General features: G+C 49.2%; 2 protein-coding genes across 17 annotated transcripts; one reads left to right on the top strand and one right to left on the bottom strand.

The window, feature by feature from the left end:
* Nucleotides 1-491: 491 nt before the first annotated feature.
* OARD1 (O-acyl-ADP-ribose deacylase 1) lies at nt 492-3,954 on the bottom strand. 4 transcript variants are annotated; one of them, XM_053998496.1, is made up of 6 exons: nt 3,876-3,954; nt 3,182-3,249; nt 2,350-2,494; nt 2,183-2,241; nt 1,390-1,502; nt 492-1,095 (listed from the first exon to the last, which is right to left on the bottom strand). In XM_053998496.1, exons 2-6 carry the CDS (start codon nt 3,215-3,217, stop codon nt 993-995), a joined length of 456 nt encoding a protein of 151 aa, XP_053854471.1. In that variant the 5' UTR covers nt 3,218-3,249; nt 3,876-3,954; the 3' UTR covers nt 492-992. The 4 variants fall into 4 exon arrangements, with proteins under 4 accessions (XP_053854471.1, XP_053854472.1, XP_053854470.1 ...); XM_053998497.1 differs by lacking the exon at nt 3,876-3,954 and adding an exon at nt 3,830-3,848; XM_053998495.1 differs by lacking the exon at nt 3,876-3,954 and adding an exon at nt 3,731-3,812.
* A 443-nt stretch (nt 3,955-4,397) lies between these two features.
* NFYA (nuclear transcription factor Y subunit alpha) lies at nt 4,398-20,613 on the top strand. 13 transcript variants are annotated; one of them, XM_053998482.1, is made up of 10 exons: nt 4,398-4,501; nt 6,782-6,869; nt 9,389-9,472; nt 11,614-11,760; nt 13,046-13,177; nt 13,846-13,951; nt 14,388-14,554; nt 15,558-15,731; nt 16,536-16,637; nt 17,428-20,613. In XM_053998482.1, exons 2-10 carry the CDS (start codon nt 6,795-6,797, stop codon nt 17,479-17,481), a joined length of 1,041 nt encoding a protein of 346 aa, XP_053854457.1. In that variant the 5' UTR covers nt 4,398-4,501; nt 6,782-6,794; the 3' UTR covers nt 17,482-20,613. The 13 variants fall into 13 exon arrangements, with proteins under 13 accessions (XP_053854457.1, XP_053854458.1, XP_053854460.1 ...); XM_053998483.1 differs by having other exon boundaries at nt 9,386-9,469; XM_053998485.1 differs by having other exon boundaries at nt 9,386-9,472; nt 14,406-14,554.
* Nucleotides 20,614-21,924: the final 1,311 nt, after the last annotated feature.

Here is a 21,924-nt window from a genome sequence, read left to right as displayed (position 1 = left end):
GGGAACCCTGTCATGGTACAAAATTCCAGCTCTTATATCCCATTTTTATATTTCTTCAACACACCTGGCATTTTTCTGGGTATTCAGAATGACAGAAATCCAAAAGATTTGTTATTGTGAGAGGGTTTAAAAACCAAACACGAAGGGAAAGTGTGTGGCAGTTCCTCAGTTCTGGAACAAACTCTTCCAAATCAGGAGTTTTCCATGGATCTCAGGAAGCAGGGGTGGTATTGATTTGCTTTTGTTTTGGGTGACAAAGACCAACCTTTGTGTAACACCTGAACTACAAATGCAACAAAGAAAGAAATGTGAAAATCCCACCTTCAACTCCATCCTGTGAGTTTTTAGAGCATATCAGCCTGTTTGGATCCTCACCAAGCAGAGCTCTGCAGACTATAAACCATAGAGCTGCTGAATAAACCACACCCAGCAGGTGTATTTACTGCCCTCCAGCAATCCCAGCCTGTCCCCAGAACAGCCACAGGTACCAATCCAACAGCAGGGCACTGTTTATTTCACATCACAGCATGATCCTGAGTGAGCACGTTCTCAGCAAACCAAATTTGTGGTCGGAAGGGAGAAATGAAACCATTCCACCTGTGAGGAGAGGTGAGTGACCCCAGTGCCAGGCAGGGCATTGCGAACAGAGCAAAGCAGAGGTGCCAGCGCTGCCTGGGGCAGCTCATCAGCACCAAGCCAAAGAGAAACCCACGAGGCAGCGGCCCCGTTTCACTGCGTGGAGCCCCAGTGACACCTGGTGGCTGCAGGGACACACCGGGAGCTCCCCGAGGCTTTCCACAGCGCCGCTGCCTCCTGCTAATTAACAGCCCAAATGAACTTCTCTGGAGCTCGTTGCTGCTGGAGGCGCCTGTCACTGTCACACGAGTGGGTGACACCCGAATGCAGAACGTGCTCCACACACAGGTCCCCCTTGTCAGTTCACAGGTTCTGCTCCCAAAACTGGGGGAAATGGGGATCTTCGACTGTTCTGCTCACAGGCTGTAAACTGTGATCTTGATGTCAGTGTTCTCAAACACTTCCTCAAGGATGGCTGACACCTTTTCCCACTGCAGGCCATCGAGTCCACATCCAATCCTGGAAGACAAAGCACCGAGAGAGCTTTGTTGGGCCTTGTGCTGTGCCCAACCAGCCCTGGGAGCAGCTGCAGTTTGAGGTGGCCCTGCCACAGCTCCCCATAAACCCACAGGACGTGGGGAGAACAAGGAAACAAATGCACAGGGAAATGCAAATTAGGTTTGCCCAACTGAAAAGAGGAGATGGATAGAGGGGGATGCTTGAATTCTTATTTCACAGCAGGGGATCATCCCTCAGACATCCTTCTAGAAATTAAACACCCAAGCATTGGCATCCAGCTCCTGAGCCCCTCACCTGGGCATGGAGATGTCGGTGACTCCGTTGTTCAGGCAGTGAGCTTTCATGGCTTCCAAACTCTTCTGCATGCTCTCATACGTGGGCTTGTGAGAAACCTTCTGCTTTGTAATCTACAGAAAAATAGAAAAGCTCAGCTGGGCCTTGGGCATGACCCCTGCAAACTTCCGTGTGTTATAAATATCGTTACAAAACACACATCCCCTGATATCCCAAAACTCCACACCCAGACCTGCCTCTGTGCAGAGACCTGAGCAAAGAACATTTCACAGCTTAAAACACTAACTCAGCAGCCAGTTCTGTCCATGCAGATGCACACAACAGCTTGGCTGCTCCTCACAGGCAATGGACACATCTCTTATTGAGAGGAACATTCCAGAAACTCCCTTCCCTTGCCCGGAGGGAGCCAACAAGACAGAGACTATTTATTTTCACGGGTGTGGAGTGACAGGACAACAGGAATGGCTTCACACTGCCAGAGGGCAGGATTAGATGGGATATTAGGAAGGAATTATTCCCTGTGAGGGTGGTGAAGCCCTGGCACTGGGTGCCCAGAGCAGTTGTGGTGGTCTCATCCCTCAAGTGTCCAAGGCCAGGCTGGACAGGGCTTGGAGCACCCTGGGATAGGGGAAGGTGTTCCTGCTCAGGATGAGATTTAAGGTCCCTTCCCACCCCAACTATTCTGTGATTCCCCAATTCCATGAACACGACTAAAACCCCCACAGCTATCAATGCCTGCTATGTGGCACAGTTTAGCTCCAGGGAGGTGTCCCAGTGCCACCCCAGCCCTTACCAGGTAGTAAATGTACCGCTCGTCCCTCTGCAGAACCGCCACCTCCCCTGTCTTCTTCTCTAAAGCACAAAAACCAAGGTGCTTTTAGAACAGCCACACTCCACAACCCCAAGCAGCTCCAACACCCTCCCTGCTGGAAATCAGGAGCTCCTCCAGGCAGCACTCACTTTGATCCAGGAGCTCCTGGACGCCTCCAAACTTCTTCTTGAAGAGCACGGCGATGCCGGCGCCCATGCGGCAATCCTCGCTGATGCAGTGAGCCAGGGCGTCCGTGGCTGGGCACGAGAACAGGTCCCCCTTCACACACCTGATCTGCAGGGCAGGGCCAACAAAACCTCCTCAGAGAGCACACAGGGCTCTGCTGGGCTGGGACTGGGCAGCGAGAGGGGCAGGGTTTGTGTTTGCTGTGCAGGGTGGAAGTGTTTGAGCTGGCACGGGCTACAGACCCAAGGGAGGGAATTACAAACCCCACGTGTGGAAATTACAAACCCCACAGGCAGAACTACAAACCAAATTCACAGCATTACAACCCCAACCCAGAGAATAACAAACCCAATATAGAGAATTACAAACCCACTACAGAGAATTACAAACCCACTACAGAGAATTGCAAACCCACTACAGAGAATGACACACCCCATACACAGAATTACAAACCCACTACACCTTCTCAACAAGATCATTTATGAGCATCACGTGCCAGCTCAGCAGGTAATCTTACAAAATCAAAGCTTAAAAGGGTAATTATGTGACAGGGAGCACAGCTGGATTAGTGAAACCCCTCCAGCAGCACCAGTCTCGAGGTGCTCAGGCAGGTGAGCTCTGTGCTGCTGCACAGCATCTGCCCCACTGACATTACAGACAAAAAGCACATTGAATTCAGCACTGGCAGCCACTTTGCTCTCAAAAGCTGCAGGATGCAGCCAGCGCCGTGCTGTAATGAGGGGAAGGCCTTTTTGCACAGACAATAATATCCCATGTAACCCGTTTCCTACGCACTCTCTCCTCCTGATCCTTGGAGAAGTGGGTGGCCATGGTAACGTGGGGTATGGAGAAGGCTCCTGCGGCTGGAAAGATGAGAGAAAAACAATTATTAGGAACCTCAAGCTAGGCACAAAGAGTGTGTTAGAGGGGGCAAGGCTGAGCCTAACTGATCTGTGACAGCGGGACAACCACGACACCCCTGAAGATGCCGGCGCCCCCGACCCGGTCCCGCTGCGCCTACAGCTCGGGCCCGGGAGGAGGCCCCAGCCCCGGGTCACGGCACAGTGAGCACCCCCAGGCTGCCGCCCTCCTCCTCATCACCATTATCGCCCTCCTCATCCTCCTCCTCCTCCTTCCCCTCCCACCCCTCAGGGCCACTCGGCCGCCGCACCCGCGGGGCGCACAGCGATCAACCGGGCCGGGCCCACGGCCTGCGCCACGCCGAGCCTGCCCAGCGCCGCCCACATCGCTCCGGCCGAGCCGCAAGGGCGGCCCCGCCTCACGGCCACACCGCGCCGCCTCAGCGGGCACGGCGGCTCCGCCTCAGGGGGACATGGGCGATACCGCCTCAGCCTCAGCGGCTCCGCCTCGCGGCGAAATGGCGGATCCGCTTCGCGGGGAGTTGGCGGATCGTGCTCTGCCCACACGGCGGTGTCGCCTCACACAGCACGGCGGTGCGGCCGCACACAACATGGCGGCCGTGCCCCACACAACACGGCGGTATCGCCTCACACAGCACGGCGGTGCGGCCGCACACAACACGGCGGTATCGCCTCACACAACATGGCTACCGCGCCCCACACAACACGGCGGTATCGCCTCACACAGCACGGCGGTGCGGCTGCACACAACACGGCGGTATCGCCTCACACGACATGGCTGCCGCGCCCCACACGACACGGCGGTATCGCCTCACACAACATGGCTGCCGCGCCCCACACGACATGGCTGCCGCGCCCCACACGACACGGCGGTATCGCCTCACACAACATGGCGGCCGCGCCCCACACAACATGGCGGCCGCGCCGCTCCGCCCGCGCGGGCGGACCCTCTCCAAGGTCCCGGCCCAGAACATTCCGGGCAGGGGGCGGAGCCGATGGCTGGGCGGGGCCCGGCCCGCGCGTGCGCCGCACGCCCCCCGCGCAGGCGCAGCGGCGCCGGGCAGGGCGAGGCGCGCGGTTGGGCGGCCGCGGCCGGGCGGGGCCCCGCCCCTCGCCCCCTTTGTCCGCGGTTGGGCGCCATTTTGCGCGGCGGGCGAGTGCGGGCGCTGATTGGGCTTCGGGGCGCCGCGGCGGAGCCAATCAGCGCGGGGCGCGGACCGGGCAGCGCGGCACGGTGAGCGCGAGCGGCCAATATGGAGCCCCCGCGCGCCGGGATTGGCGGGGCCGCGGCCACTCAGGGGCTGAGGGGGGAACCGGGGCCGGGCCGGGCTCGGCCGCGTCGGGGCCGCGGGGCGAGCGGGGCCGCGAGCAGCGGGGTGGGGTACTCCGCGGCCGGGCATGGGCGAGGGGGGGCGCGGGGCCGAGCGCCGCAGCGGGGCCCGGCCTCTTCCCCCGGCGAGCCCGCAGCGCCCCGCCCTCCCCGGGAGCCTCCGCGCTGGCATGAGGGGCCCGGGCTGCCCCCCGTCCGCTCCCGGTGTGCGCGGTGCAGCTCCGCAGATGTGTCCGGCCACGCGGTGCTGCGGCGGCAGGGCCGGCCCTCGGGGCGGCCAGCGCACCGAGAGACCCCCGGGCCGGGGCTTCCCGCTCTGGCACAACGGCCCCGGCTCGCCGCTGGCTTCCACGGCCAGTCAGGAGCTGAGCCTGGGCTCCGCGCGTGGCGCTCCGACCGCCCCCGTGCTAAATCCCGCTCCGGGCGTGGGCGTGCGGCTCCGCCGTGTCCCTGGAGCGGCGGGGTCCGGCGGAGCGCAGCGGGCTCTGCCCGTTCGGGAGCTCCGGGACGCGGTCCGAGCGATGCCATGGGGCTCTCGGACTGCTGGCGGTACTGGTTTGCTCTTGGTGTGGGTTGCTGGGTGAGGAAGCCGTTCCTGGCGCAGCTGTATTTGTATAAATATAAATTATGTGTATTTTGCATGTATATGTTTAAATATTTGTGTATATTTTTGGAGCTATCCTGTGCAGGGCCAGGAGTTTGATGATCCTAGTAAGTCCCATACAACTCAGGGTATATATATATATTTTTTTTTAATATATATATATATATTTATATATATTTTTATATATATAAATATATATATTTATATATATATATAAATATCTGCTGCTGGGACTAGAACACAATTCCCAGAGCATTCCCGGTGAGGAGGAGCTGCCCATGAGCTCACTGAGAGAGGAGCTGTCATCCTCTGCCATTGATTGATCCCTGGTCTTTAATATTTAACTTGGCTACTCTGTGTCTAACAAAAGGGATGAGATAATCCCTTGGAGTGAGGATCCAGCACTGGCAGAACTTTGGGCAGCTGCTGCAGAGTGTTGGGATTACAGAGCTGTTAATGTTTTACTTAAAATTTTTAATTTAAAGCAAAAATTAAGTACCCAGTGTGAAATTGAAATGAGAACCTGACAGCAGCATTTTCAGAAAGAGTATTTATCTTCTTTTATTCTGGCTGTGAAAAAGTCTCAGGAAATGGGCAAAGGATGGAACTCAAACAGCAGCAGTAACCACAGCAACGGGTACAGAGAGTCTGTGACTTAATCCTGTCAGCATTCCTTGAAAAAATGAGGGAGCCAGAGGTTTTGTTGCTTTAGACTTGGAAAATTAAAGTTCCAGGCTGTGTTTTCATTCAGCAGTGCAGCAGGAACTTGTTCAGTCGTGGCATAAATCAAACACCTCACTAAAGCAGGAATTCTGCTGTTGTAGGGCCAGTGAGGAGAGAAGCAGTGGCAGGGAAAAGATGTTTTTATGTCAGCACAGTGGGGTTGAGGTGTCCAGGGAAGGGGTCAAGGAATGAGGGGCAGTGAGAGGATGGAGGTGCTGGGAAAGCTGCTGGTGCTTCCCAAAATATATGAAAGCTGTATTTGAGTATAGAAATACTTCTTTAGGGAAGAAATTCCTCCCTGGGAGGTTTGGGAGGCCTTGGTTTAGGAGCTGTGGCTGCCCCTGGATCCCTGGAAGTGTCCAAGGGCAGGTTGGAGCAACCTGGGGGGGTGGAAGGTGTCCCTGCCCACGGCAGAGGGTGGCACTGGGTGATCCTTAATGTCCCTTCCCACCCAAACCATTCCACGAGAGCCGGAGGAGAGGGAAGAAAAATGAGAGAAGCCTTCACAGCTCTGCTGAATTCTTGAAGTGCAGTTCAATTTCACACCTAAAGGTTGCATTTCCCGAGGTTTTCCAGCAGTGACACTCCCCTGTGGGGGCACCTGGCTGGAGCCCAGATGTGCAGACTCACAGAACTGGTGCAGCCCATGAAGCTGGGGCAGAATTGGGGTGGTTTTGCTGCTCACTCAGCTTGGACAGGCCTGAAGTGCCACCTCTGTTTTATTACCCAGATGGAGCAGCCCTGGGAGAGCCCTGCCCTGGGGGCAGCTCCTGCTTTGCTTGGCTTGGCAGCTGCTGGGGGACAGTGGGGGTGGCCAGGCCTGGGGACTGGTGCCCTGATTCTTGCTTGTCTTGCAGGGGCTGAGGCACCATGGAGCAGTACACGGCCAACAGCAGCAGCTCCACGGAGCAGATCGTGGTGCAGGCGGGGCAGATCCAGCAGCAGGTACGGAATGGGGGAGCCCTTTGCACCCCTCAGAGGGCCACAGCTGGGATAAACCCCAAAGATTTCCTGGAATTCCAAGGAAATGAGGCTTCTGAGCTCTTCCCTGAGGAGAGGTGGTGCCACAGCCTGAGCTTGGACAGTGGAACCTTCTCAGCTGGGACTGAAAAGGCACCTGGGGACAAGATTGGCCTCTGTGGCACTGAGAGATCCAATTTCTTATTTAGCTGTGAGCAGCACAGGGAAACCCAGGAGCCATGTGGATCCAAACAGCAATACATCCCAGTGTGGAAAGAAATTGGTTTCAGCAGCACAATCCTGATCCACCTGTTCACCTGACTTCTGTCTCCTGGGCACTGATGGCACCTGCCTGGAAGCCAGAGTAAACGTGGTTTTTAGAATACACTTACTATATTTTTTAAATGAAATTAAATTTATAAGATTTTCTATAAATATAAAAATTTATATAAAATTGAAATGAAAATGCAGGTGTACATGTTACCAAATTTCAGTGCAGCAGGGAGTTTGCAAAATGGTAGTGACATGGGGAAAGTAAAATATAAAGACATCTAAAAATATATTAACACATCTCTAAAAACAGAGGAAACAGAATATTAACAGAAACAATCAATTGTCCACAAGAAAAAATCCTCCAAAGTTGAAATAGGTTTTATTCAAGCCCACAGAGGTTTCCTCCAGTTTTATCAAATGAACATTTGTAGAGATTCTTTGTTTCAGAACAACAGGTGGAGCAAAACAAACACACAGAACAGGAATTCAACCAACCATGTAGCTTTGGATGAACTCATCCATCCCACAAAGAAGTTCATGTTTCAATGTGCAAAATACCAGGGCTGAGTTTAGAGGGCTTATTGATTTTGGCTGTTCAGCTTTCCATATCCAGATTTGGGGATGTGTTTTCAGCTGCTGCTGAATTTTTGTTGCGTCTTCTGCTCTAGTTTGAGGGGTTTGGTGGTTTGCCATGCAAAGGGCTGAGCCACTGGATGATGTTTTTAGGGAGATCTGCTTTGCTTTGGCCTCAGGAGGGACCAAATCCTTCCACTGGGTTTAGCTGGCGTTGACTTTTTCAGCCAGAACAAGATTGCACTTGAGATTAAAACATTTTATATTAAGGATTATCCAAAATACCTGTTTGCAGCAGATAGCCTAAGATGTAGTTGGTTTATTGACATTTTCTAGGTGAAAAGGAGATAAAACCAACTCTTGGCTCTTATTTTCAGCACAACTTCTTGAAGCCTGAAACATTTTGCTAAAATAAGTTGTTTTACCAGGCTGTTGCAGCACTTGGGAGGGAGCTGTCCTTCATCTCCCCATGCTAACACAGTTACTGGGAGTATTTTGGGACTCTTAGCAAAGAGGCTAAAGATAGAAAAGGCTTTTAGCTCTGACTGCTCCTGCAGCCTCTCCAGACTGTCCCTCAGGGTCACTGGTGGGCAGGCACCGACACAGGGGCAGCAGAGATGAGCTCAGACTGTGCTGCAGGAGGGGCTTTGTTGGGACAAACCAGTGTGCCCAAAATCTGGAACCCTTCACAGTGCCAAACCTGGGCAGTGAGCAGTCTAAAACCCTGAAACTGAGCTTGAAATCCTCCAAAACGACCCGTCCTGTTCCCTGTGAGTTGGAATATTGAAGCCTGAAACTTCAAAACTAAAACCCTGAAACTGAGTGTGAAATCCTCCAAAATGACCCATCCTGTTCCCTGTGAGTTCGAATATTGAAGCTTGAAGCTTCAAAACTAAAACCCTGAAACTGAGCTTGAAATCCTGCAAAATTACTTGTCCTGTTCCCTGTGAGTTGGAATATTGAAGCCTGAAACTTCAAAACTAAAACCCTGAAACTGAGCATGAAATCCTCCAAAAAGAACCCGTCCTGTTCCCTGTGAGTTGGAATATTGAAGCCTAAAACTTCAAAACTAAAACCCTGAAACTGAGCTTGAAATCCTGCAAAATGACCCATCCTGTTCCCTGTGAGTTCGAATATTGAAGCCTGAAACTTCAAAACTAAAACCCTGAAACTGAGTGTGAAATCCTCCAAAATGACCCATCCTGTTCCCTGTGAGTTCGAATATTGAAGCTTGAAGCTTCAAAACTAAAACCCTGAAACTGAGCTTGAAATCCTGCAAAATTACTTGTCCTGTTCCCTGTGAGTTGGAATATTGAAGCCTGAAACTTCAAAACTAAAACCCTGAAACTGAGCATGAAATCCTCCAAAAAGAACCCGTCCTGTTCCCTGTGAGTTGGAATATTGAAGCCTAAAACTTCAAAACTAAAACCCTGAAACTGAGTGTGAAATCCTCCAAAAAGAACCCGTCCTGTTCCCTGTGAGTTGGAATATTGAAGCCTGGCAGTGCCACGTGCAGTTCCAGGGAATTCCATCCTTAGGTTTGCTAAAATTCCCATTCCTCGTGTTCTTGGAGCAGTGTGTATGGCCCCCACCCCCTGTCCCAGCAGTGTGTTGTGCATTTCCATGTTTCAAGCTCTCCCTGTTCCTGTTCCCAGCAGCAGGGAGGTGTCACAGCTGTCCAGCTGCAGACTGAGGCCCAGGTGGCATCGGCCTCAGGCCAGCAAGTCCAGACCCTCCAGGTAGTGGTGACCTCTCTGATTGTGTTTCTGAGCACTGCATGACCCTCCCCAGCACCACATATCTAATGCTGTGTTTTCCCAGGGTTTCCAGGAGGAGCAGGGGGATGTGGAGCAGGAATCTCTGCTGGCTGCTGCCTCTAGGGTTTGCCATGGCGTTGGAGCTGTTCCCAAGCTGCATGCCAGGAACTCTGGAAGGGAATTGTGGTTCAGTGTGACTTTAAAGTTATAAACACCAAAATGAGGAAGTAACAGTTGGGATAAACCCCAAAGATTTCCTGGAATTCCAAGGAAATGAAGGTTCTGAGCTCTTCCCTGAGGAGCACTGCATGAGGCAGACAGAGGTGGTGCCAGAGCCTGAGCTTGGACAGTGGAACCTTCTCAGCTGGGACTGAAAGGGCACCTGGGGACAAGATTGGCCTCTGTGGCACTGAGAGATCCAATTCCTTATTTCCCTGTGAGCAGCACAGGGAAACCCAGGAGCCATGTGGATCCAAACAGCAGTACATCCCACATCCCAGTGCTACACAGTGTAGAAAGAAATGGGTTTCAGTGTGAAGTATTTCCTGTCTTGCAGCCTCCACTTCCTTAACTCACCCAGGCTTTCCAGGAGCCCTTTGTAGAGCAGTTGACAGACCCTGGGCAGCCGTGGCAGTTTTACACTCAGCATTGTGGTTTTGTTTGGTTTGTAGTTCTTCAGAGCAGGGTGGTTCCAAGGGGCTGGACTGGCCCTGCCAGCTGCAGAACCAACACAGCATTTTTTATGTTCAGAGTTCACATCTCAGATGCTGCCTGACTTGGATTGCTGGGCTCACTGGGGCCTCTGGTTGTTGTTATGTTCTCCCCACCGTTTTTTTTTTTTTTTCTTTTCTATTTTGCCTTGCTGTGATTCATTAACAAAAATCCTGGAATGTCTTGTTTTCCTTTCTGCTTCTTGGATATTGTGCTGCTGCCTGTGCTTCTCTGTGCTGACCTGAGCATGCTCCTCCCTGTGTGACCCAGCCCAGGGGCTGAGGGCTTTGGATGGGACATGGACAGGCTGAGGGACACAGTGGGGACCTGGAAACTCAAATTCCCAGGGCAGGATTTGGCTCCTCACCCCCTGGGGTGTGAAACCCAGGAACTGGGTGACTTTACCACATCGTGATGTTCTTGTTCCTAAACAAATCAGATTTTGTGATGCCCGAGTTCATGAGACTGATTTTGCATTTAGGCTGTGGAGGTATTTTTCAAGATGTGTTTTGGGAATCTGGGGACATGGCAGGTGAAGGGGTTCAAAAAGAGAGATTTTCCCCTTTTTTTTCTTTTCACGGCCCTTTTTCCCAGTGACCAGAGAAATACCAGGTCCAAGAGTCCAGAGATTCTCAGGCCAAAGTTACCTCAGAATCCCAGACTGGTTTGAGTGGGAAGGGACCTTAAAGCTCACCCAGTTCCAACCCCAGTACCTTCCCCTATCCCAGGGTGCTCCAAACACTGTCCAGCCTGTCCTTGGACACTTCCAGGGATCCAGGGGCAGCCACAGCTTCTCTGAGCAGCCTGTGCCAGGGCCTGCCCACCCTCACACTTTATTTATATTTATATTTATATTTATATTTATATTTATATTTATATTTATATTTATATATCCAGTCTAAGCCTTTTTGGGCCCAGAAGTGGCTGCTGCTCATCCACTTTGACTTTTCCTCCCTGAACTCCATTTTGTGTTGCTCCAGTTACAATTTCCCTCGATAACCATGGAGAGTTTCTCTCAGCACACCCCATGCTCCGTGTCAGTTTGGAAATGGGAATGTTGCAGGCATGAAATTGGAGAGAGCTGAAGCCACCTCAGAACCTCCCTGTCAGAACAGAGCTCTCTCAATAGGAACCTCATTTAAAAAATCAGTAATTGCGAGGTGAATAATGAAGTGTTTTATCCCACTTTGCTCTTGGGCTGTGCATGAGGGTAGTTCTTGTGGCTGGCAAATGTGGTTTTCATGCTTTATAACAGCTAGACTGCAGGAGAAGCAGATAACTCACTAAATCCATAGCACATGCTGGAACCCAGAAGCAGCTCAGTGCCTGTTCCCCACTTCCCCTGCCCCCACGTGCACACGGGTGAGCTCTGGGGCTGCTCTGGCGGGGTTTTCATTGTTGCCTTCTCGTTGCAGGTGCAGGGGCAGCCGCTGATGGTGCAGGTGAGCGGGGGGCAGCTCATCACCTCCACGGGCCAGCCCATCATGGTGCAGGCCGTGCCCGGGGGCCAGGGCCAGACCATCATGCAGGTGCCCGTGTCCGGCACGCAGGGGCTGCAGCAGGTGAGACACCCCGGGGGCACTGCACGGCCTGGGCACGCCGCCACTGCCACGCAGGGCTCTGCTCAGCACCCCAAAACCAGGCTGAGGTGGTGCTCGGTGGCTCTGGCACGGTGGGGATGAGTGGAAGTTCTTTATGAGCGGAGTTTTTACGTTTTATGGCCTGGTGTGAACCTTATAGGTCAGTGCTAAAACACAGCTGGGTTGGTTTGGGGTTTTTCATCGTGGAATGATTTGGGTTGGATGAGATCTTAAAGCTCATCCAGTTGCACCCCTCCCCTGCCATAGGCAGGGATACCTTCCCACAGAGCAGGATTTTTGTTTGTTGGGATATTTTACGTGGCCCTTGCAATGTAGTTGGGAATCTGGTGCCTGTTCAATTTATGGCTCAGAAGGAGGATTAAAAAAAAAATTATTTAAGAAAGCTTCTTGCAAGAAACTTGTGCTTGAACCCCTCTAATACGTGATGGCTGAAGGGGGATTTAAAGATCCCTGTTGCACAGAAGGCAATAGTGAAGGAGGTGTAGAAGATGGATTTTTTTGGAAGTAATTACCTGTTTAAAAGACAGTTGGTAAATGTAAGGAGGTGGTCGAAGTGTTCCTGAAAAGGGAAGGGAAGAACTATAAGCATGGCATAATGAAAGTGTCCTGATGGTTTAGGATGGGATTTAGGAACCCAGCACAGTCCAGGAAGGCAAATGATGTCTTGGTGTTTTGAGAGGTTTATTTAATATTTTCTTTGTTGAAAACCACTGTAATTTGTATGAGGTTCTTCTCGATCTGGTTGGTGGAGGAAAATCCATAACTGTGTTTTTAAACACAAACTTCAAACCGTATTCCAGCTCTTCTTTTTTAATCTAAGAATGTTCCACAGTGGTGGAAAGACTCTGCAAAGCTGAGGACAACTTTATATATCCCAGAAGTACTTCTGAGTGCTGGATAATTAACACCCCACAGATGTCTTAAATCTTAGTCTTCCTCTTCCACCTGACTATTTGTTCCCAGTGGATGTGAATAATTGATTTCTCCTGAGTGATTTATTGTGGAAGCAGTGCAGAACTGCTGGAGCATGGTGACACAGCACGCTGCTCCCTCTGCCCTGTGTGGCTGTGTCCCGGGGAGCAATCCATTAAAACTCCTCATTCTCAGCTGGAAAAAGAGAAGACTCCCTGCTTCCTTTTTCTGTGCAACAGTAAATCACCCTCAGAGATGACTTGGTCATGCTGAGGCCGAGGAGGGAGAAATCAGAGGCATAGTTAATGTTCCTTTCTGACTCTTTCTTCCACAGATTCAGTTGGTCCAGCCAGGTCAGATTCAGATTCAAGGTGGGCAGGCTGTGCAGGTACAGGGGCAGCAGGGCCAGACCCAGCAGATCATTATACAGCAGCCCCAGACTGCAGTTACTGCTGGCCAGACACAGGTAACTGCACCAGCATGAAAGGCTTTTCTGCAGAGGAACAGCAAGAGAAACTTGACAAATGACTTAAGATGTGGTCAAGTAAAAAAAAAAAAAAAAAAAAAGAAAAAGAATTATTAATATTGAGGAGAACTTGAGAATAAGTGTCATGTTTTTGTAGTGTTTCATACATGACTCTGGGGCAGAAAAATTAGGTTGCATGTTTTTCTCCATCGTGTTTCTGTATTTTATTGGTTCGTGGTTGTTTTTGTCTCTTTGTTGAATTTTGAAAACATGAAGCATTGCTAATTCCATACTTGGGCCATTGTGTGCAGTAGTCCAGTCACACCTGGGGTTTCTGCTGATGCTTTTGGTTAGGGCTAAAATTAAATTTTGGAGCAGAACAGTTCTTCCTTTCACATCTTCATAGAGAGACAGGAAACCTAGAATTTGGTTTGTTTTTTTTTTTTTTTTCATTATTGAACTGTTGAAAAATGCATCTTACATGTGCTTCAGGTGTTTGATCTCCAGGTATTTGCTCTGTGCTCCAGCCTGTTTCTTACTGCTGCTAATGAGGCAGCAGAAATAGACACCTGGAACACCTCAAGCACCATGTGTTCATTCAGGAATTGTAAACACTGGGGGGAAAAAGAGGCAATTTGTAACGTTTTTGTGCTCTTTGTTCTGTTCAGACCCAGCAGCAGATAGCAGTGCAAGGCCAGCAGGTTGCCCAGGCTGCTGAGGGCCAGACCATCGTGTACCAGCCTGTGAATGCTGATGGCACCATCCTGCAGCAAGGTAGGAGGGCTGGGAGGAGCCAGGGCACCTCTCTGAGGGGCTTTTTATTTATTGAGGTGTTTGTGTGCTCTGCAGGAATTCACTGCAGGGTTCTTTCCCCAGGAACAGAAAATCTCCTTGTCTCCAGCAAGGGCTGGTAGAATAAAACCCCTTAAATTTGCTTTTCCATCTCAAGAGTACGTGGTTACTCACAGTGAGGTTACAAATGCAAAAAACAGGAATTCTGATGGAATTTAATCCCTCACTTCAACCCTTTCCTGCCTCTCTGCATGTTTTGGAAGGATGAATGAGTAAAACACAGAAGTGGGACTAATGCTGTTCCCTTCTTTTTGTGTGCGTGTTTTTGTTTCTTTTTTTTTCTCTTTTTTTTCTTCTTGTTTTCTTTTTTTTTCTTTTTTTTTTTTTTTTCTTTCCTTTTGTGTTCTACTTCTTAAAGTTACAGTCCCTGTTACAGGCATGATCACCATTCCTGCAGCCAGCCTGGCTGGAGCCCAGATTGTCCAAACAGGAGCCAACACCAACACCACCAGCAGTGGCCAGGGGACGGTCACAGTGACACTGCCAGTGGCTGGGAACGTGGTCAATTCAGGGGGAATGGTCATGGTAGGTGTGAAATTCCCACTGCTGCCTCTGGAGGCTGAGCTTTGAGGTGTTTGTACTCAGACCTAGCAGGATTTTCACAAGGGTGGGGATGGCTTTAAGTCGAAGGAGGGCAGGGTTGGGTGGGATATTGGGAAGGAATTTCTCCCTGGAGGGTGGGGAGGCCCTGGCACAGGGACCCCAGAGAAGCTGTGTCTTCTCCATCCCAGGCTGGAGCACCTTGGGATAGTGGAAGGTGTCCCTGCCCATGGCAAAAGGTTGGAATTGGGTGATCCTTAAGATCCCTTCCACCCCAAACCATCCTGTGATTCCCTGCTTCTCTGATAAACTCTTGTCTGACATTGAGATACCATGGTCAGTCCTCTCTCTAAGTTCCATTAGTTTAAAGTTTAAACAATACAAACTTTCAGCTTCAAAGGCCTGGATCCTGCTGTGATCTTTGCTCTGGGCTTTCTCTTTCCCACAGCAGCTCAGAAATGTAGAAACTGAAATGCAAACTGAGCTGTGAGCTGATGAGCAAAGATTTAAATAGATTGAGTCACTTCTGGTTTTCCTGAGGGTCCCTTAGGATTTGTTTTCATCATTTATAGAGGTTTTTCCTGCCAATTCCTGTTTCTTTGTGGTGTGAGCCTCTTGAATGTTGCTGGTCCCCACTAGATGTCAGCAGCTCTGCAGTGTTGCCTTAGAGGTGCCCTGAAATGAAATAATTGAAATAAGAGATAACCCAAAAGAAAGGGTTAAACAGCCATGTCCTGTTTGTTTAATTGTCCAAGAAGCAGCAACACAGTCAAGGAATTGGAATGATACTTTTATCAGGAAAACCCAGCAGGACTGATAAGGAATTGATTTGTTTAGATTGGTTTTGCAGTTTGAGAACAGCTTCATTGCTCCTTTTCATTTAAGCAGCTGCATTACCTGAGCAAAACCCACTTTCTGTTTCACTGCTGGGGTTTCTAATGACGTTTGTGTGCTGAGCTGCAAGGACTAAACCCCCCTGTCTGTACAGATGGTGCCTGGGGCTGGCTCAGTCCCAGCCATCCAGAGGATCCCTTTGCCTGGAGCAGAGATGCTGGAAGAGGAGCCCCTCTACGTCAATGCCAAGCAGTACCACCGCATCCTGAAGAGGAGGCAGGCACGGGCCAAGCTGGAAGCAGAGGGGAAAATCCCCAAAGAGAGAAGGGTGAGAGTAAAACTCGGATCTAACACGGGGTTGCTCTGTGACAAAGGCACAGAATCCCACCTGGGCTGGAAAATGAGGATTAGAATCTTGGTGTTCCTCAACAATGGTTTTGTTGTTGATGAGCTACATCAGAGTAAAATTTTTAAGTCCCTTGAGGATAATTCTGCTTATTTTGGGTGGTTTTGGGAGTGTCTGGAGCTGTGTGTGAGCATGCACTGACTGTCAGCACAGTGTCTGTGGGGCAGGAGGATGGATGGGGACTGGGAATTTCCTCTGGGGAAGGAGTGACTGGGAATCTGTGGGGCAGAGGATGGATGGGACTGGGAATTTCCTCTGGGGAAGCAGTGACTGGGAATCTGTGGGACAGAGGATGGATGGGGACTGGGAGTTTCCTCTGGGAAAGGAGTGACTGGGAATTTTGGGGCAGAGGATGGATGGGGACTGGGAATTTCCTCTGGGGAAGCAGTGACTGGGAATCTGTGGGGCAGGAGGATGGATGGGGACTGGGAATTTCCCTTGGGAAAGGAGTGACTGGGAATTTTGGGACAGAGGATGGATGGGGACTGGGAATTTCCCCTGGGAAAGGAGTGACTGGGAATCTGTGGGGCAGAGGATGGATGGGGACTGGGAATTTCCTGTGGGAAAGCAGTGACTGGGAGTCTATGGGGCAAAGTTGATGGGGACTTGGAAATTCCCTTGGGAAAGCAGTGACTGGGAATCTATGGGGCAGAGGATGGATGGGACTGGGAATTTCCCCTGGGAAAGCAGTGGCTGCTCCCTCACCTGCTCCTTCCCTCACTGCAGAAATACCTGCACGAGTCCCGGCACCGGCACGCCATGGCCAGGAAACGGGGAGAGGGGGGCCGCTTCTTCTCCCCCAAGGAAAAGGACAGCCCTCACATGCAGGTGAGTGGGGTTTGGGGCAAATCCCCTTCAACCCTTCAGGACACACACCAGAGGTGTCTGTGCTGCTTTGTTTGGGTTTTTGGGCTTGGCTGCCGACCCTTGTCCCTCCCTGCCTCTGAATTTTTCATCTGCTGCCCCTTGGCCTTCTCTGCCTTTAGGTTTATTCCAAGCATTGGGAATAAAACCTCTTGCCACTGCTTGTGGAGAGCAAGGGATGATTGCCCTGAGGAATTAAATGATAATAATGTGGATAGAAATGTGTTCACTTTGTAGTTCTTAGGATAAATGCACACAAACATTCTGTGTTTGTAAAACAGCCTTTCTGGTTGGGTACTGGGGTGTTCTTCCAGGATATGAATTAAAGGTAGAGATTCCTTATCTTTACATCTGATGCAAAATTAAAAAATGGGAATACCTGATTCTTAGCTGCATCTTGATTTGCATAAAAGGTGCAAGGCATTTTTCAAAGGAAGGGACATAATGGAGTGGAATGAACAGGTTCTGTGGTTGCTCAGTGCTTTAGAACAGTCCTTTGCCTTTAGGGAGTGTTTCTTATCTTGAACTAAAATCATTCCTAAATATCCGTCCAGTCCTAAATCTTCCTAAATATCAGAAACAACAAATTCCTGGGAGGTATTAGGATTTTTGTGTCCCTGGTCTGTAAAAACCAGGAAAACCAGGACAGTTTTGGAGATGAAGGGAAGTGCAGGAGTGTGTCCTCCTGATGGCTGTGTGTGGTTCTCTCTGCTTCATGGAAAAATGTGGAATTTCCACCCTTTTGTGTCTGCAGGATCCAACTCAAAGCAACGAAGAAGCAATGACACAGATGATCAGGGTCTCCTAACCCCTGCTTCCAGGAAAAAACACCTGAAGGGAATTCCCGTCCCTCCTGCCAGCCTGTCTTGCCTGCCCAGAGTGTCCAGTGAACCCTGGAGTGGGACAATCTCCATGTCACAGCCTGTCCTTTTCCACAGAGCAAGCACCACGTGTTGAGGACGTGCTTGAGGTTTCAACTCTACAGACAGAACCTTTCAGACTTCCTTGGTGCCCTCTCCTGATCCAGCACAGGGAATTCGGAGTCTGAGCGCTCGTCTCTTTGGTTTCCCTTCATTTTCCCACCTCAATCCCTGTGGCTGGTGCAGCTCAGCCCTGTCCAGGGGCAGATTCCAGCTCCTCCAGCCAGCACTGAATGGGTTTCAGTGCAGAGATTTGTTATTCCATCCACTCCTCACCCCTTTGGACTTGGTTTTCCCTGAGCTGGGCCCTGCTGTTGCACTTCTGACCCTGGCAGAAACTGAAGGGGATTCTTTTCAATTCCACCTTGTAAATGTGTAAAGAAGCTCTTCTCTGGGAAAGGTTCAGCCATCCAATCAATGCTAGAAATAGTCACAATTACTGCAGGACTTGATGTGTTGTGTCTCTGTTGCAAGTGGGGTGGGAGAGGGAGATGTGGGGGGGATTGGGTCAGTAAATCAGTCTCTGGGTGGGTTTGGATGTTCACTGCCAGTACTTGTTGCTTTGGAAGAAAACTGGATGCGAGTATAGAAAGGATTGAAACTTTTCAGTGAGTCTCTTCCAAAGGATTTTTTTTTTTTTTCAATCTCCTTTCTCACCTGCCAATGAAGTCCATGGTTCCTCCAAGAGAGGTGGAACCCTCAGTGTCACAGTGGTGGCACCTGGCCATGGCTGGGATGGAGTTTCTGGTGCCTAAATCATTTCTACAATTCCAGAGTGAGGGATGATTCAGGACAGCAGCAGCTGGGGCAGCTCAGCCTGAGGTACCTGAAGGACTCAGCAGATACTGATGAACCTTCCATGCTTTCTATAAATTAAGCTCTTAAAACAAAAGTGGCACTTAGCAAAGGAGCAATACTTACATTATTAAAAAATAGGATTTTTCCATGACCTACAGCTGGCTTTGGGCTGAGCACCTCCGCAGAACAGTTTTCATTTCGTTTCTAAGCTTGCTCTGTTATAATTTGAATTTTGGTGATGGGAGCAGTAGATAAAAGCATTTACCAGGTGATTTCTCACCATTGCACTCCTGTCCCCTCTCACCTTGGTGAGTTACACAGCTGCTCTGGGGATCATCTGCCTGCTGGAGTCCCAGAATTGCCAGGTTTTGTGTCCTGTAGCTCAAACTGGATCGCAGCAGTGAAGTTTGGGGTTGGGAATGTTGCTATGTGAACCTGGCCAGGTGAAGCTGAAGAGAGAGGAGTTTTTGAGGAAATGCTGCCAAGGATGAGACTGGGTTAAATCCAGTGAATGCTGATTTCAAGTGACAAGGGAATGCAGCTTGGAAATTGTATTTCCTCCCTCCCATCTTTCCCCATTTACTGGCAGCTTATGGCTAAAGACAAATCAGTTGTAGAAGACTGGGAGGAAACAAAGGAACAGAGCCTGGAAAATTCTATTTCCTTTGGATGAAAGACAAATACTAAACCTGAGAGTATCAGAGGGAGAGGAGGGAGGAGAAATGTTGGATCCTTGCTGTGAGCAGGCAATCCTGGAGGAAGAGGGAGCCTGTTGAGGCGTAAGGATGCCCTGTGCAGGCAGTGGAAGGACAAGGAGGAGCTGCAGAGGGGTTTGGAATTGGCAGCTGGATCTCTAAATGCAGCTCAGCCCCTTGGTGTCAATCCTGGCTCCGTGTCCCTCCCCACAGCTGGGAACGACCCTCGGGGACACCTGCGGCTGCAGGAGGAGCTGGCCTGGCTCCTGGCAGGCAAAGAAATCTTCTTTTCTTTCAATTTTTGTCCCAAGTTAGATGAATAATCTGACACACTGCTCACAACCCTTAATTAGGATTTATTTCTAATAATTTCAAGGGCGTTTTTAACATTGATGCATCGTCAGGGCCTCTGGATGCTTCTGCCTTAAATCCTTGTCCAGTTCCAGCACTGGTTTTCCTCAGCTGGCACCTGAAGTTCACACAGCATTTCCTGGGCTCTCCCATCCAGGAACGTGCAGCTCTCCTTAAGGGATTTTAGTTGAATTTGCAGCGTTACTGTAAATATTTTTTTTTTTTTGGAGCATCTGTACATTTTGTAGGTGGAATATTTGTGTGCTGGGGTAAGAGCTTCTCCATGATATTTTTTTGCTGTTCAGTTGATGGTAAATCTGTCCTGAAACACCTTTTTGAGAGCTGGAAGTTCGAGAAGCAAGATTATTGCTCTGACATAGATTTTGTTTCTTTTATTTTTTAACGAGTAATTACTTTCCTTAAAGAATTTGTAAACTTTTCCCCAATATCCCTTCATATCTAGGTTCTCTGATCTGCTGTTTTAGGTTGTGTGTGAAGAAATATGGATTTGTGTTCTAGGAAGTCTTACTGTTAATATTTTAAATAGTGATGTGAAAGCCCCAGTGCTCCTATCATTTTTTAATTTGTTTTCTGTGTATCACTGCTGAAAGTTGTGTTTATTTGGTGAGGTTGGAGCCAGCAGTCAGCACCACGGTACCAAAAATATCTGCTTTCTTTTCCAGGCACATCTGTTAGAACTGGAGACGTGTCCAGTTCAAACCTCCCCAGTAATGAAATTGGAATTCTTTGTAGATTGGCTACACTTGAGCAAAAAACTTCACTTCAGGAGCGAGTTAAGAGTGGGTGAGGATGAGAGAAGAGGTTTGGGAAGAAATGTCTTTGATTGACCCAGAGCAGTGAAGCATCAAACCCATCAAAACCCAGATTTATAGGAGTGTAAAGATCAGGATTTGGAAAAAAAAATGATCCTCAAGTGATGCTAAATGGCTTTAAGGCCCTGCATGTTTAAAAGAGGGGAAAAAAAATAAACTTTTCTTTGTGAAGGGGCGTGGGAGGGTCCTGAGCTTAACGTAATGTCAGGCAAAGTTTGTACATAGTTCAAAGTTTTTAATTTTTTTTATATGATGCATTTTTTCAAGTGTATTTTGGTCTTTAATAGATGCAATTGTAAGTACTGTGTACACTCTCTAGCTAATAAAATTTATAAACTGAGAAGCTTCTGCTCTGTGTTGGGAATTTTGCGGTGGGGTGTGGGGAGGGCAGGGGGGGTCACTGCAATATCAGAAATAGTTCATGCTACAAACTCCACACCAACATTTCACCATCCCAAAACCCTCAGAGCACAAAGCTGGCAGTCAGGAATTCTTTCCAGAATTGGTCAATACAGTGATGATCACCAAAAAAAAAAAAAAAACCCTAATGCAAACAAACAAAAAAATAAAGGAAATGACAGTGAGTAAGATCAGAGAGTGGGAAGCTGGGACAGGAAATGAGAACAATCATGCAAGCCTGTTTAGGAAGTCAGAAATCAGTTTCTTTAGCTATTATGTTATTTTCTAGCTTTTTTTTTTTTTTTTTTTTTCAGACGATTTGCAGTAGAATAATAAAATCATCTCAGATATAATGGTAAAAAAAAACCCCTGGTATTGTGTAGCCAGATCAAAGCAGTCAACAGAATTCACTTTTCTCTCTCACCCTCACCTTCACAACTGCATCATCACTCCCAGAGTTTATCCAACCCATGGATGTATTCCCTGCCTTTCCACCTTCCTTCCCTCCCCTGCCAGCCAGTATCCAGGCTGGAGTCTTCCTGCAATCTTGATATCCAAAAATTAAACCCATTTTTGTGTCCTGTTCAGCATCCTCGGTCTGTAGCTCACGGAATTAAGAGGAAAATCTCAGTCAGCTGAATTTGGGGATTTATCCATAATCCCTGAGGGATGTTTGCTTGCATCACCACAATAACAGGATTCTGCAGCTGGATCAACAGGGGTGTAATTTGTAATAAAGTCAAGCTGGATTTATCCTGGAGGACAGGTGTGTGTTAATAAACAACAAACAGGGAAATACAGAATCATTTCTTTGTAAAACAAATCAATACGTTGGAGTGTAAATTCCACCCCAGGAGCTCAAGCTGATGACAGTTTATACTATAAAGCAGACAAATATTTTACAAAAACCCCATTGTTTGTTAGAACACATCAAATGCATTGCTTGTCTCTCTGAAGCCCAGGAAAAAATCTCATAGGTTTAAAATCAAGCAGATTTTTTTACCACTTTGCTGAATTTTACCAGATTGGGCAGTAATTAATAGGTTTGTTTTTTTTTTTTTTTGGTGAATATTTAAGTCCAGAGGAAGCAGCTCGCTTGGCCTGGCTGTGCTGCTGTATCAGCTGCTGCCAGACACAAGCAGTTTCCTGTATTTGGCTTTATAGCTCCCTGCTATTTAAAAATAGAGTAATTTGGAAAAGCAAATGCACCACAGCTTTCCTCTGGGTTTGTGCTGTTAGAAAAGTGCAGTTATTT

The sequence above is a fragment of the Vidua macroura genome, chromosome 24 (assembly GCF_024509145.1).
Source record: "Vidua macroura isolate BioBank_ID:100142 chromosome 24, ASM2450914v1, whole genome shotgun sequence".
Classification (NCBI taxonomy): domain Eukaryota; kingdom Metazoa; phylum Chordata; class Aves; order Passeriformes; family Viduidae; genus Vidua; species Vidua macroura.
This window is presented reverse-complemented; position numbering and strand designations above follow the sequence as displayed.